This window comes from Passer montanus, unplaced genomic scaffold, assembly GCF_014805655.1.
Source record: "Passer montanus isolate IOZ18808 unplaced genomic scaffold, ASM1480565v1 scaffold118, whole genome shotgun sequence".
Lineage (NCBI taxonomy): Eukaryota > Metazoa > Chordata > Aves > Passeriformes > Passeridae > Passer > Passer montanus.
The window spans coordinates 1,113,022-1,127,599 of NW_024358500.1; the positions used below are offsets into that span (position 1 = coordinate 1,113,022).

Consider the following 14,578-nt stretch of genomic DNA (forward strand, 5'->3'; position numbering starts at 1 on the left):
GCCTCAGAGCAGCCCCTGAGAGGGAAGCTCATCACCCACAGCCCCATCAGCCCCGTGTCCTTCAGGGTTGTAACAGATGCACAATGTTTACATTGCAGCCCAAACCGCTGTACCTGCACCAAAGACCTGGAAGAAACCAAAAGACCGGAGCCAAGGCACTGAGGAGGTGACAGAGGCAGAAACAGAGGTGAGAGGGAGCCAAAGTCCTGCTTTACCCACATTTAAAGGTGCTGTTCCTCTCTGGAAATTGTACTTGAGAGACATTGCTTCCTCATTGTCTCACAGGATCCAGGGCAGTTTTGGGGAGGAACTCTGCTGTTCCTCAGCATCCTTTAGATAACAGGTGTCAGTCTGCTCCCTTTTAAAGCTCCTCAGTTTCTTTGGGTTTGCCTCATTTAATGACTAATGCAGTCATAGAATCACAGACTGGTTTGGGTTGGAAAGGCCCTTAAAGACTCATCCCATTCCAACCCCTGCCATGGCAAGGGACACCTTCCACAAGAAGGTTCCACTAAACTTCCACCAGGCTCCCAGCACTGAGGAACTCCTTTCAGTGGAGAATGAGGGAAAACTGGGTTTGGATCCCTCAGCACTGTCCCATTTTGGTCCCAGGCCAGCATCCTGACATTTGGCAGGTTATTCTGCACAGGGATATCATGGCCAAGGATAGTTTTCCTGATGACCAACTGATGGAGAAGCTGATAAAGGAAAATACTGAAGTTTTCAGGCAAAACCACCTCAAGAGTGATTAGATGAATAAAGAAAGCCTCCCTTGCTGCTGTTCTAGTAGGGATATTGCAGCAGGGGGCTGTGCTTAATATCCTGGGTCAGTGTGGGGTTAGAATCAATCAGAAAGGGAGCAAGAGAGTAAAAATGTAGAAGTTCAGACTGCCCAGTGTGTGGTTAAAAGCTGAGGTGGGCCAGATGTGGTGCAGAGCAGGAGAGCAAAGGGGCTGCACCAGCAGCTTCATCCTCCACACTTTCCTCATCCTCCCCTACAGGAGTTGTGTCTCCTGCAGCACTGGGCAGTTCCACTGAGGAATTCTTCAGAGAATTCCCTTGAAAAATCTGCAAGAGGCGTTTTAGGATGTGGTGCAGTCAGGTAGGGAAGCAAAGGAGAGGGAGCCTCCTCCAGAGCATCCTCAGTGAAGTTATTCCTTTGTTCAGTGCTAAGAGGGGCTGGGATTTCTCCCGGAGAAGCACATTCCAACGCCTCCTCGTCTGAATGCACAATCAGGCTGTGTCCTTGGAGAGCTCTAAAATTAACAGCCAGGGATACTATTAATGCTTTTTCCTGAAACTGAGATGCTGGAATTGTGGCTGGATCTCACACTGCCTTCCTTAGTGGCATCTGCTCCAGTTGGCAGCAGGCATTTAAAGGAAGAATCCCCCAAAACAAGCACCACGTGCCATTTACCATCCCTTTCTCATGGATGGCAGGAGAAGAGAAAAGCAGAGTTGTGTTTCCAGGCTGGGATTGCTCATGGCTTAACAGTTCCCTCCATCCAATCCCATGGGGATTGCATGGGCAGTGCTGAGTCTCTCCAGTTGCACCATTATTTATCAGTGGGTTATCTGTGGGAATGAGCAGATAAATCACCCAATAGCTCAGTGTGGTGTTCCACATCCGTGTGTAAGATGCATTTGTATTCCTGCTGCTCCCAAAAATGCCTTGTGACTCCATGAAGAGCCATTTCACATGCACTGAATTTGTCAGGGTATTTCTAACAAAACCTCTGCTTCTGTCCATGCCCCAGACAAAGGAGGAGGAGGAGGAGCCTTCAGGGGACAAAGTACTTGAATCCGACCAGGAGAAAATGAGCCATGGGCTTCAGGCCGAGAGGGAACCCTCAGAGCTCAAAGCAGCGAGGAGCGTGGAGGAGAACGGGGAGCAGGAGGCAGAGCCGGTGCGGAACGGCGCCGAGAGCGTCTCGGAGGGCGAGGGCACCGACGGCACCTCGGGCTGCACCGAGAGCTCTGGGGAGGGGCCCCTGTACCAGTACAAACCAGGTAGGTCCTGCTCCATCTGCTGCTCTGCCTCCTCTGTAAGGGCTGCTGCACCCCGAGTGCCTTCCCTGGGGTGTTCACACTGGGGCTGGAAGGGGATTCAGTGTTCGCCGTGTGCAGCTCTGCCGAGAGCTGCAACCCAGCAAGCCAAGAGATCTTCCAGAGGGGCAAAAGGGGAAGAGGGTTTTTGTCTTGCTGGACATGCTCAAGAGAAGAAACAATCACTAATCCCTTGAAATGTTTGTGCATTTGGATGTTGGCTACAGCACTGTGGAAATGGCAGAGTTGATTCCTGTGTGATCGACAGCTGGAAACCATCCAAGAAATTCCACATAAACCAATATACTTCTGAAATAAGAGGTGGTTAAATAAGAAATGAAAGTGCTCATTGGGTCCTAAATACAAATATGTGTGTTCATAAAGATTTAATTTCCTGGCTAAACAGTTGCATGGATCTTTGCATTTCCAGAAAAGTAAAGAAAAGAACCAGTTTCTGGTTTTCAATCCAGGCACTGCCCAGTTCAGTCCCATTGATTATGGTATAGGATATCTGTAGAGCATTTTTTTGTTATTTATGAAGATCTAACCTTTTTGTTATTTATGAAAATTTTGTTTTTTATTGACCAATTAATCCGTCTCATTTAGAGAGAACTTGAGACCAACTTTTCAGTTGCTCCCAATTTTTAAGCAATTTCTTATTAAAGTGAAAATCCAAATAAAGTAGTCATTTTTTAATGAGCCCAGAAATTAAAGAGTGTAATAATAATAAGGAAGGACCTGGAGAACCTGATGGACAAGGAGCACCACCATTAAGGGACTTCATTGCAGTGGTTATTTGTGCACCACTTTGTTCTGACAAAGACCTCAATTGCTTTGGTTTTGTTAATTCAGCACAATCTTATTGTGAGGGGAAAACACAGAGGCCTCTTGATAGCTCATCACACTCAGGGTACCTGAGCAGTTCACTAGCCACTTCCTGAAGTTAATCCATAATTCATCAGCTGATGCAGTCAGAACAATCCCAGTTGAGTCCAGATGTCCTTTCACTCAGCTGGAAGGGTTGGATGGATCCCTGGCAAAGCAAAGGACATCAGACTTGTGCAACAGTCCTCGATTTCGGCTCTGCTCTTCTGAGAAAGGGGAATTTCTGCCTTTGGAGGAATTGTGTGTTTGATCCCTGTCTCTCCCTGCGTGGGGGATCCTTCCTGTGATGCTGCCCAGCTGCTCTTCACATTGAAACAGCTCATTGAGAGCTTTCCAGGGGAAGGAAACTACACCTAAACTGCTTGTTGTGTTGGAGCTTTTCCATGGTAATGACAGGTACAGTGGGCAGGCCAGGAATTCCAGCCAGGATCCAGCCAAACCATTTCTGCACCCTGTGTGCTGAAGTTCTGGAGAAATAAAACTGCATATAGAGCTAAAGTTTGCAATCACTTCTGTGTATTTTCATTCCCAGTTACTAAAACCCATCCTTGGAGTAAGTCCCTGCTCGTGCCCTCTGCAGGGGTGCAGATGGTGAGATCCCTGAGATCCAAAGGCAGGGGTCAGCAAGTGAAATAAAGGAATAATAAATACCTGAAGGGCTGATGAATGCCGAGTGATGCAGTCTGGCATGAGGGAGATCCAAAAGCAGTATCTCATACAGATGTTTTCCTTCAGATAAAACATGTTTTCTTCCCTAATTTCAAACAAACTATGTGGCCAGTGCTGAAAATCCTGTCTCCAGGCCACCAGAGGCTGACTTTCCTTGTGCTAAAGTGGCTGTAGGTTTATGCTGTGATTGCATCAGGCAGGGTACTCCACACCCCAAAACCCTCATGTAAAATAGGTGGAAAGTTGTAATTCCCAGATCATGGCCTGTGGTTGTGGCTTCACTTGTTTCTGCTTGTTGTCTGCAGCCTGGGTTGTTCACAGTTCATGGTTTCACATTTTCAAAGGGTGTTTTTGTTCCATGCTCTGTTCTCCTTGACTTCACGTTTATGACTTCCTTTTACACCAGACAAACCCCTTTATCCTTCTGCATTTTCACACAGAAACAGGGAATTGTTCCCATTCTACCATATCCCACAGGAGAGCAGAAGTCAAAGTTAGATACATGGGTTAGAACTGGAATTAGTGACCAGATCTGGCTGTGGCTGGACTTGGCTCTACACTCCCTGTTGTTCACATCCCTTTGATGTTACGTGTGTTTCCCTCCTCTCTCCCTTCAAAACAAAAATCAAATCAAATTGAACTGTCCCAGGCTGGTGCAGCAGCCTGATCCCTTTGGATTTCCCAGGAGCAGGGGTGAGCAGGGGGTTTGTTTCCTGTGACTCTCAGGGACTTCTCTCCCTATAGAGCAGTGGAAGCCCCTGGACCCGGAGGGGAAGAAGCAATACGACCGGGAATTCCTGCTGGATATCCAGTTCATGCCTGCCTGTATCCAGAAGCCCGAGGGGCTGCCTCCCATCAGCGACGTGGTGCTCGACAAGGTGAGAGGAGAGCCCATAAAACAGGTATGTGCAGGGTTCTGATATAAATAAAGATCCATAATGCCTCATTCCTGAGCCATTTCCGTGCCAGCTTTTAGTGGGAAGTGGGAATAGTTGGTCTCAGCACAAAATTCTACAAATAGAGGTGTTGGTGCCTGATGAATGTGCACAGATGATTAAAAACTGAAGCATTTTTGATGGTCTTTATCTAGATCAAGTTATACCAGGATGTTATTAAAATTTAAAATTACCCAGCCGTGAAGAGCTGAGGATCCAAGCAAGGCTGGATGGAGAGGCAGTGACTTCTATTAGATCAATTAATTGATCTATTAGATCAATTAAAAAGCAGAGAGAAGCTTTTGGGCAAACTGTTTTTTGATCTGAAGCAGTTTCTTCACTATTTATAAGCTGATCTGATAAAATATATTTAAGAACTCCATTCTCAGGCAGTTTTGGGATTTCTCTTCAGCCTCATCTCAGAGCTGATTGTGTCTGCTGGAGGTCTGGGCTTAGTGAAACACTTGGCATTTCTGAGTGCTGACACCAAGGCCTCGTTCTGCTCTCACTGGGAGCTGGAAAGTTCCTTGGCTTTGATGGAACCACGACAGCCTCACTTCTGAGACTCAGGGATGTGGGATCCTCGTGTGCAGAAACATTTCTGCTCTGAGTTTCATACCCAGGCAAATTGTAAAATGCAGCTTTATTGCCAATATTATTTCATCTACCTTTTACTTTCCCATGATTGTTTCTCACTGTTCTGTGTTTGAGCTTCCTGGGCTCAGTTGCCCATCTCTCATGTTGGCACAAAAGCCATTACTTTGAGGGAAGGTGGCAATTTCATGCTCCTGAACCAAGACAGGCCCGTGTTACTATGATTTTATCCTCCATAACGCTTGAACTGTTTCTGAGCTCCACCAATTTCCTCAATAGTCTCCTGAAGACGTGTTTTAAATTAAATGTTTATTTTTAGCATAAGTGTGGATGCCTAAAACTTGAGCAGTTTGTTAAAAGCTTTAATTTGGCTGTTGAATATGGCTGTCGTGGTTTGGCAGATGCTGTGTGTAGTTTGCATGACCTGAGCAGCCCCTGTGTGTGTGCTCTGCTCACGGCACAGGTCAGTCAGCCCAAACTGCCGCTGAGGACTCTGGACCCCCGGATCCTGCCACGAGGCCCCGACTTCACGCCAGCCTTTGCTGATTTTGGGAGGCAAGCCCCCGGGGGAAGAAACGTGTCTGGAAGTGTGAGTTTACCCCAACTTGCTCATTTAAAAACTGGCCTTAACACTGATGAAGTCCCTCCTCAGGCTTTTGGGCCTCTTCCAATGCGCCGGTGGTTCTGGTTTTGTCAGGACGGATGCAGGGGTGATGTTTGCTTGCCTGACGAAATGTGGGGGAATTGGAAACAGTTGTGGATGTTTGTCGCGGGTAGCTGTTGTTTGGGAAGGGTTCATCTCCTTCGTGTTTCCCTGTGTGAGAGGTGGAAGCGTTTCCACACCAGGACCCGTACGTGCGGCCGCGCGTTCGTCGTACAACAGACCCGGCGTCAGTGCGTCAGCCCGGGGGCTGTGCTGCAAAACACACCCACAGAGCAAAGAGTTTTACTAACAACCAACATACAGCCAGCACCTGTGTGTTCCTGCTTTCTCTGTGCTTCCACGTGTTGCTTTGGTCACTTCATTCCTTGTTTTCCCACCTTTTCCGCTGCTTTTCTTTCATTTTCCCTCTTCTCCCTGTGTCTGGCTTTGCCCACGCTCTGAAATCCCTCTGTGAGTTCTTCACTCGTGCCTCTGCCATGTCTTTTCCTGGGGCACAGGTGACCCCAGCATGTTCTACCCCATCAGTGCCACTGGAGGAGGACGCTACCACCATTAGAGGCAATCACTGATTATCAGCTGTTGAGCTGCTTCTGCTGTGTCCAACGACGCAGCCATTGTGGAACTTTCAAATCTGCTGGTTCCAGAAGAGTTCCCTGAATCACCCCAACTTCCAAGTGTGCAGGTTTCCAGGAGTCAAACCCAGTGATTTTGGGTCTTTGTGATAGTTCTGCTTTGGGAGCAGCCTCCTGGCCGGGGTTGCAGGCCTGTGTCCTGGAGTTGCCTCAGTGCCACAGTTTCTCTCGGAGCACCGCCTGGTCCACCGAGCCTGGCGAGGTCGGCAGTGCCTGCGGCGCTGGGGCCGCGCCGGCCGTGCCGCGGCGCCTCCTCTGCTGGCAGCGCTGGTGCCGCGAGCCCTGCGGCGCCCGGCTAACGCGGCTGTCGCTCTTTGTCTCTCCGCAGGCCTGCAAAGTGCAGAGCACCCCTGGATTGCCCTCCCTGGCTCGGTGCGGGCCCCCATCATGCCCTCTCTTGGTCTCGCCTCACCCACCATTGAGGAACCTGCCGATAGGGGTAAGCCAAATCCCCCCTCTCCCCCCAGACTTTGCACCTTTTTGTAGAGTTGCCTTTTTTCCCCAACACCCGCTGTTGATAAAGAACGACTGGCAGAAAACTTTACAAAAAGGTGCAACCTTGTTTAAAAAAAACCGAAACAAGACTTGCGTTGTACCCCTCTAGGCAGTCTTCAGTGGTGGGTGGGACATCACCAGCTGAGGGCATGCTGGGACGTTGGCCCGAGCGGGATCCGCGAGGGTCTGCACTTTGCAGACCTGTGGAAAGGGGGAGAAAAGGTAAGTCCCGCTTACCCCGTTCATTTGGAGCATTCAGCACGTAACATACATCTTACATTTGCGCCTTTGCAGAGCAGAGCCTCTCCTTGCCTTGTTCTGGAGGAGGGCTGGAAGGTGACGTGGTTTAACCAGCCTGTCCTCGACGCCGGCGGTTGTAGGATCAGAGGGTTCTGAGCCCAGCAATGCCAGACCTTCCCTCTCGTGACGCATGGCCACCCCTGCGTGTGCGCTGCCTGTCCCCAGCCATCCCACCTCTGCACAGGCCATGCCATGAACCATCAAACCACTGCCTCTTCCTTGCCCCAAATAACGTCGAGCAGCTCAGCGCTAACCGCTTCCGGCACGTTGAGAGTCTTTTGTTTTGCTTCTTTGGCTTTGTCTTTGTTTCCCTCTTTTTGCTTGAACGTGTTTTCTGACTGTCTCTGGCACTAACCAATGTTGCGTCGGACGGCAGCGGGGTGGAGGTGCACAGGCCAGGGTGCAGCTGGGGAGGCTCTTTGGTGTAGGCAGGGTTAGGTGAGCGTGGCAGATGAGGAGATGCACACTCAGAGATGTGGGGCTGGAGCAGACAGGTCCGTCCTTGCGCCGGCTGCGTTGGCTTTGTCCTTCCTGAGAGGTGATGGAAACTGAAATCACCTCAGTTCTTGTTCCTGGAAGGCACAATCCCTCCCACCATCGAAGATCAATTTCTCTGTCTGCATTCAAAGCCTCTTACAGAGGGAGAAGCACTTCCTCAATTCCTTGGTTGGTTTCTAAACTATTTCCATGACTTGCAGCCTGAGTGGGAGCACCAGGCCAGTCTATGCTGCTGTGAGTCTTTGGCTCCTCTGCAGGAGTCCTGTACCTCTGTTGTCCTGCTTTCCTTCCCTCTGTCTTCTCCTGGAAGAGAGGTCATTCAGATTAATGCAGGAACACCTGGTACTTGTCCCATGCTCCAGAACCATCATTATTTACAGGAAGCCAGGCCTGAGCTCAGGCACCTCTTCAACGTGCTGTATAAATCTGGAGCCAAAAAATCCCAGACCCCTAGACTATTTCTCTTAAAAGTTAGATTCATCTATTATGTTATTACATCTTCAAAGGATGCTTCTGTTCACTGATTGAAAACCTAATCACACAGTTTGAACTGAGTTTATTCACAGACATTAAAAACATACAGTCTCAAAGAAGGCCTTTGTTGTGTTGATGCTTGAAAGGTCTGGGCTCAAAGGCAGCCGGATGTGAGGAGGTGACAAGTGACACGCTGGTGCTCCGTGCATCCCTCAGTTTTCCAAGGGAGTCACCTCCCTCAGGGGTGGATGTTTGCTGAGAAGGAACATTTGCATGGACCCGTGCCTGAGGAAGTTCTGTGCCCGAGGAGGTGCCGGGCTCTGCGACTCCGTCCCCGTGCGTTACAGCCTGGCGTGTCTGGGAGGTCCTTCAGACCAGAGCTGCCTCTGCAGGAGATGGGGTGGCTGCAGGTCACCTCTCCTTGGCTTTGCCCCGTTCTGGGGGTGTGAGCTCAAAGGTTTGGGATTTCAGGGCACACTGCAGCCTGGCTCTGAGTACAGAGCTGTCCACGGGCAGGAGGTGTGTGCTGAGCTCTGGCACACATGCTGTGGCCAGTCAGTTTCTGTGGCATCATTGTTTGGTCCTCCAGCTGGAGGGAAGTGTCTTCTCTCCACGTTGGCAGCGTGGCCAGAGCCTGGGCAGCAGAACTGTGTAACACCAGAGTTGGTGTGTGTGGCAGGGCTGCTGTCAGGCCTTGCTGAGCCAGACTGGTGTCAGTCAGGGCTCAGGGTGGGAGAGATCAGTGTCTGCTTTAGGAAGGTGTCTGACACACAGAAACATCCTGAAGGCTCCCTGTTCCACTGTTGACTCCTCAGGAGTGATCAGCTGCTGTGGTTGCACTACAAGGGGTTGGACTTGATGATCTTGGCGATCTTTTCCAAGATAAATGATTCTGTGAATTACAGCATTCATGGGGCTTGTGCCCTGTGCAGTTTAAACAGTCTGCTGGGCTATTTCTGTGCATGGCAGGGGATGTGAACAGGGGTCTTTGTAAGCTGAGGGGAGCCCAGTGACACCCTGTCCCTAGAGCCCTCTCCCAGGCACTGGGAGCATGTCACCTCAGCATGAGGTCATTGTCTTCTGACAGCATCTTCCTCTGTTGCTGTTATCCCAAACAAGAGCTCCAGCACTGCTGGTGATCCTGCTCATTTGCACACATTTACCTTGTCAAAGGCAGGTGGTTCAGTTCCCTCCTGCCTTTAAGAATAATTTTGCCTTTCAGTAACCACAAACCCAGGTTTATGGTTGATGTATGATGTAAGAGGCACCAGCCAAGAGCCCTTTCCTCCTATTCATTGAAGCTCTTCAAGTAACTGCAGTGGCCTTTTTGATGCTCATTGAATCCCTTTGTTGAACAAAGCAGTCTTTGAAATGGCCCATCTTCCATGAGTGGCTGCTGAGCAGATTAATTACTGCTGTGGGAAGTACCAGATTTGATAATGGAGTTTTGCTGCTTTAATTTGTACCTTGAGGTTGGCCATTTGTGATAAATGAGTTCAGAAATGTGAAAGAGCGTGGGGGAAGAGCAACCTCCCAACAGCACCTGGTACCTTTGGTCCTTAATCAGATGATGGAGAGGAGGTTTGGGGGTGTCTTGTCCCCTGCCACTTGTACATCTGGTGAAAAACTCCCCAGCAGTGGCAGGTTTTGTGCCTGTGCAGGAGGAGCATCGCACATCACAGGATTGCAGAGGTGCTTAGGCAGTTCCAAAGCACCCTGATTCCCTTTCTTCTGTGAGACCACACAGAGTTTGTCCATACCTCTTAGGATCCATATTTTTCGAGTGCAGCATCCGCAGTGATACTCCTTCACTGTGTTTTGCATAATTCCCATCTCAAAATTGCTTTGTTGGAAGCAATCTCCAGTAAAACTTAACATTTCTGGCAGAACTGCCAGTTTATCACTGTCTAAGTGCTTGGGATGGCACGTTTGAAATACACCTGTAAGGGCTGAATTCTTCCACAGCTTGCTGTGGTGTCTCAGTTATGCAGTTCCTGATCCCAAGAGGCACTTTTGGCCAGTTGGGGTCAGTTCAGCGCCGCCGGGTTGTGTGGGTTGTGTAGGCAGAGTCATCCCATCTCTCTGTTGGGAGGAGCTGCCCAGAGGAGTGTGTTGGTGTCTCCACATTGCCTGGGAGCAGCCCGGAGCAGTGCTGGGTCAGAGGGGCTCCTGGTGTCCAGCAGGACGTGCTGGTGGTCAGCAGTGCCGTCAGTGGGTGTTGGTGTTGGCCCTGCATGTGTTACCCAGCGTGAGCTCAATGTGGGATATAACAGGGAATGTTTTTGTCCTAGTTGTTGAATGTTGGACCGAGGAGATCTCAGCCAGGCCAGAGGAGGGAGCCCAGGAAGATCATCACTGTGTGTGTGAAGGAGGATGTGCACCTGAAGAAGGCAGAGAACGCCTGGAAGCCGAGCCTGAAGAGGGAAAACCAAACGGAGGACCCAGAAAATGTCAAAACCCAGGTGAGAGCCTAAGCAGCTCTGAGGGTGCAGCAGCTGCCCCAGGTAATGGTAATTTGGCTTCCCTCTTGTATCAGACAGTGAAAAAGGGCAATGAATTCCAGTTGGAATCCCAGTTTTCCCCTACCTTGATGGTATTTTTTGTATGTTTATTCTTGACCTGGAGTTTAAATGCCAGTCCTGTATATTAAGCAGAGAACACCAGACAACCTCCTGTCTCTCTTCCAGGATTGCTTTCCTACTGCTGTTTTACTGGAATGTTTCTGTCTCCATTGTAATGCAAAGGGCATTACATTCCCAGCACAGAACTTAGTTTTCATCTCCTTTTAGACCACATTTCTTCCCTGAATCCTTAGCAAGACTGAGGTTCCTCTGTGAAATCCCTCAGTTGGTCCTGCCCAGCCCAATGGTTCTGTCTGAAGCTGCCTCTGTCCTCTCCCCTCCTCTCCTCCACGGGGCACTTGCTCTGGGAGGAGGTTTTTGTCTGGTGGTCAAGCTTGTAATTTGTAGGATAAGTTGGAATGGTCTTGAAGGACACTGGAATTCTGTTCTTGGAGCTAATGGTGGCATTGTTGATCTCATTATCATCCTGGATAGGAAAAAATAAAGTACCTTAAAGTGAATTATAGGAGAGGTTCATTACCTCTGGCTGAAGGAGACAGAGGCCAGTCCCTATTAATTTATATCTCATGGATTAAACTGATATAAAGAAGAGTATTTCTGACAGGAAGGGCTTTGTGCCTCTCCTTTGTGCCTCTGTTGCACTTGGGTGTTCCCAGAACTCCTGCCTATAGTCTTGGTCTTTGGTAGCCAAGTGAGGACTGGAGTTGGGCTGTTCAGAAACGTGTGGTGTGTCACTCAGCTTCCCAGACATTCCTACAGGATGTCCCCATTCTCGTGTGGGAAGCATCCTGCCTCACTCCTGAAACCCACCTGCCCCACGTGTGCCTGAGCTCGCAGCGTTTGTGTCCCTCAGGAGCTGTTCCGCAAGGTACGAAGCATCTTGAACAAGCTGACGCCCCAGATGTTCAACCAGCTGATGAAGCAGGTGACAGACCTGACGGTGGACACGGAGGAGAGGCTGAAGGGAGTCATCGACCTGGTCTTCGAGAAGGCCATCGACGAGCCCAGCTTCTCCGTGGCCTACGCCAACATGTGCCGCTGCCTGGTGACGGTAAGAGCCCCCCGGGAGCTGCCTGGGCTGAGGGGCAGCCACAGGAGCTGCAGAGAGCAGAGTGGTGGCTTCTGAGTGTAAGTAGGAATCATTAATGTGGAGTCTCTTTTGTTGGCCATGCCCAAGGCAGAGGGATTTGCTTGCAGCAGTTGGCGGGAGTTGAGGTCGCAAGATGAGTCATATTTGGGAAGTTCATGGAATCACAGAAGCATGCAATAGTAGAGGCAGGAAAGGGAATTTAAAGCTCTTCTCATTCCACCCCCTGCCATGGGCAGGGACAACTTCCGCTATCCCAGGTTGCTCCAAGCCTCATCCAACCTGGCCTTGGACACTTCTGGGGGGGGCAACCACGGCCGCTCTGGGCAGCCTGTGCCGAGGCCTCACCCCCCTTCTATGTCAGTTCCAAGGGAGCCCAGGATGAGCCAGGCTTTGCTCAGATCATTCTCAGGTGGTGAATTTGGGACAAAAGAGCCCCCTTTTCCCCAGGTCCTTCATGGCATGCAGTAAAGGAGTTGGCTTAAGCCTTCAGCACAGAGCAAGAGTGTTTTCAAGCAGAGAGTGTTTTTAAGGGATCATACGGATGGAAATGTAATTCATCCCCGGGTGGAGGGGTGTCAGCCAAGTTTGGAGTATGAGTTTACATCTGCAATGTAAAACTCCACTGGAAATCCTGATGTGAGGCTTTACTTTCACAATCTTGCAAAGCCACGCAGCTCAACATGAAGAGCAAAATAAATTGTTATGGATGACCCCTCCTCTGTGGAGTTTATCTCTATTTCTGCTGATGTTTTTCTTCCTTCTCTCTCCAGCTGAAAGTGCCCATGGCAGACAAACCTGGGAGCACAGTAAATTTCCGTAAGTTGCTGTTAAATCGCTGCCAGAAGGAATTTGAAAAGGACAAGGCTGACGATGATGTCTTTGAAAAGAAGCAGAAAGAACTCGAAGCTGCCACCACTGTAAGTGGTGTTTTTCTCCATAAGTTCTCAGAGCTCCCTCAGAAAATTATTTCCTTTTGAAACAGCAGTTGATTTGGGGGGATTTTGGAGTTGAGACTCTCATTCTGTCACTGTGCCTGAGGATAATAAGAAATATTTGCCTTGACATTGGGTTTATCCCAGCATCTTTCTGGCTTTAGGAGTAAAAGAGGGAACAATGTCTATAAACATAAAACTGGATCTTTCAGTGAGTTCTGTGCCCTGGGAACGTGGTTTTGCAGAGCTGTTTTCCTGCTTTACAGCCAGAGGAGAAGACACGGCTCCACGACGAGCTGGAAGAGGCCAAGGACAAAGCCCGGCGGAGATCCATCGGCAACATCAAATTCATCGGCGAGCTTTTCAAGCTGAAGATGCTGACAGAGGCCATCATGCACGACTGCGTGGTGAAGCTGCTGAAGAACCACGACGAGGAGTCCCTCGAGTGCCTTTGCCGCCTGCTCACCACCATTGGCAAGGACCTGGACTTTGAGAAGGCAAAGGTGGGGCAGGAATGGGAGCGAGGGATGAGCTTCTCCGGGCAGAGCTGGAAAAATGGGTGTGGGGTGTTTTTATTTGATTTGGTTTTTCTTCAGGAATTTCCATATGGCATGAGGAAATCATCCACTCCTCTGTGGATGTTTCGTCATGACCTGGCCTCGCTCCCTGCTCTGTAATACGTTCTGTATCATTTTCAGCTGTGTTCTCCAGTTGTTATTTCCAAAGATTTTATCCAAACACACAGCCCAGAAATGCTCAACATTTCCTTTTTCCAAGTTGAATGTCCCTCTTCCTTTGTAGTTCCCAAAACATTATTATTTCCAGTTGAAAGTTTATGTTACCTACAAAAGCCACCATGAAATGTGCTGTTCAGGTTAAATCTGCAACACCCTCATTAAGCAGTCCAAGCCCCCACCTGAGCCTCGAGGGTGCCTGTGTTTTGTGTCCAGATGTGCTGGGATGTGGCAGCTGTTCTGCATTCGCAGCACTCCTGCATCCTCCTCCCCCTTTTCCAGCAGATATATCTGTAGCACAGAGCACTGTGCACTCCAAGAGCTCCTCTTGGCACACCAGTCTGCTGCTCCTTCACAAAAACCAGGCTTGGGATGAGCAACTCGAGGGGTTTGCCAGGAATCAGTGGGACTGGGCTCTGGAAGCAAAGGGAGCTAATTGTTCAGCTGCCCCGGGCAGGGAGTTCCCTCTCCTCTCAGGGATCTCAGTGGATCAGTGCTGAGCCTTAGGAGAAGGAATTTCCCAGGCTGCTGTGTGAGCATTGACCAAACCAGCGTGGTTTATCAGCAGTCCCAGGCAAACACCCTGTGCTGTGAGCACAGGACCAGTGGGATTCAGTTTCTCCGTGTGCTTTGGGAGCAAAACCAGGTCTGGCTTCCAAGCTGAGTACGAGGTCTGGATGCTGTTTTGGTCTTTTGCAGCACTGTAAAAGCCAACATTTTAGTTCTGCACCCTCAAGCTGGGGCATGGTGGGGCACAGAGCAAGGGAGCAATTCCAGAGGCCTCTGTCCCATCTTTGGGATTGGTTATTTCTGTCAGGACTGAGAGAATCCTTCTGAATGGGGTAGACATTTTATTATGTGTTTTTATTGAAGCTGAACTGTTAGTCGTGGTTTAATTAAAATTTCTAAACAAAGTCCATTGGAAATACTTCCCTATCGTGCCCAACTTCGGAAACATTTGCTCCCAGAGCTGGAACTTTCCAAGGCAAGGCCAGACACAAATTTTAATGTATTTTTTTCTTGTTTCTTTAACTACAAGGACAAGGGT

General features: G+C 49.5%; 1 protein-coding gene across 15 annotated transcripts in view; it reads left to right on the plus strand.

The window, feature by feature from the left end:
- The window catches only part of EIF4G3 (eukaryotic translation initiation factor 4 gamma 3), a 143,918-nt gene that overhangs the window by 107,573 nt on the left and 21,767 nt on the right, over positions 1-14,578 (plus strand). For 14 of the 15 annotated variants that reach the window (XR_005626343.1, XM_039697401.1, XM_039697402.1 and 11 more), the window contains 9 exons: positions 99-187; positions 1,758-2,010; positions 4,345-4,502; positions 5,593-5,718; positions 6,754-6,864; positions 10,484-10,654; positions 11,628-11,825; positions 12,635-12,781; positions 13,063-13,299. Coding sequence is in view for 14 of the 15 variants with exons in the window: in XM_039697401.1 (XP_039553335.1) it covers positions 99-187; positions 1,758-2,010; positions 4,345-4,502; positions 5,593-5,718; positions 6,754-6,864; positions 10,484-10,654; positions 11,628-11,825; positions 12,635-12,781; positions 13,063-13,299 (1,490 nt within the window). In the remaining variant the exon portion in view is untranslated. The remainder of the gene's footprint in view (positions 1-98; positions 188-1,757; positions 2,011-4,344; positions 4,503-5,592; positions 5,719-6,753; positions 6,865-10,483; positions 10,655-11,627; positions 11,826-12,634; positions 12,782-13,062; positions 13,300-14,578) is intronic. The other variant, XM_039697398.1, reaches the window with a different exon arrangement.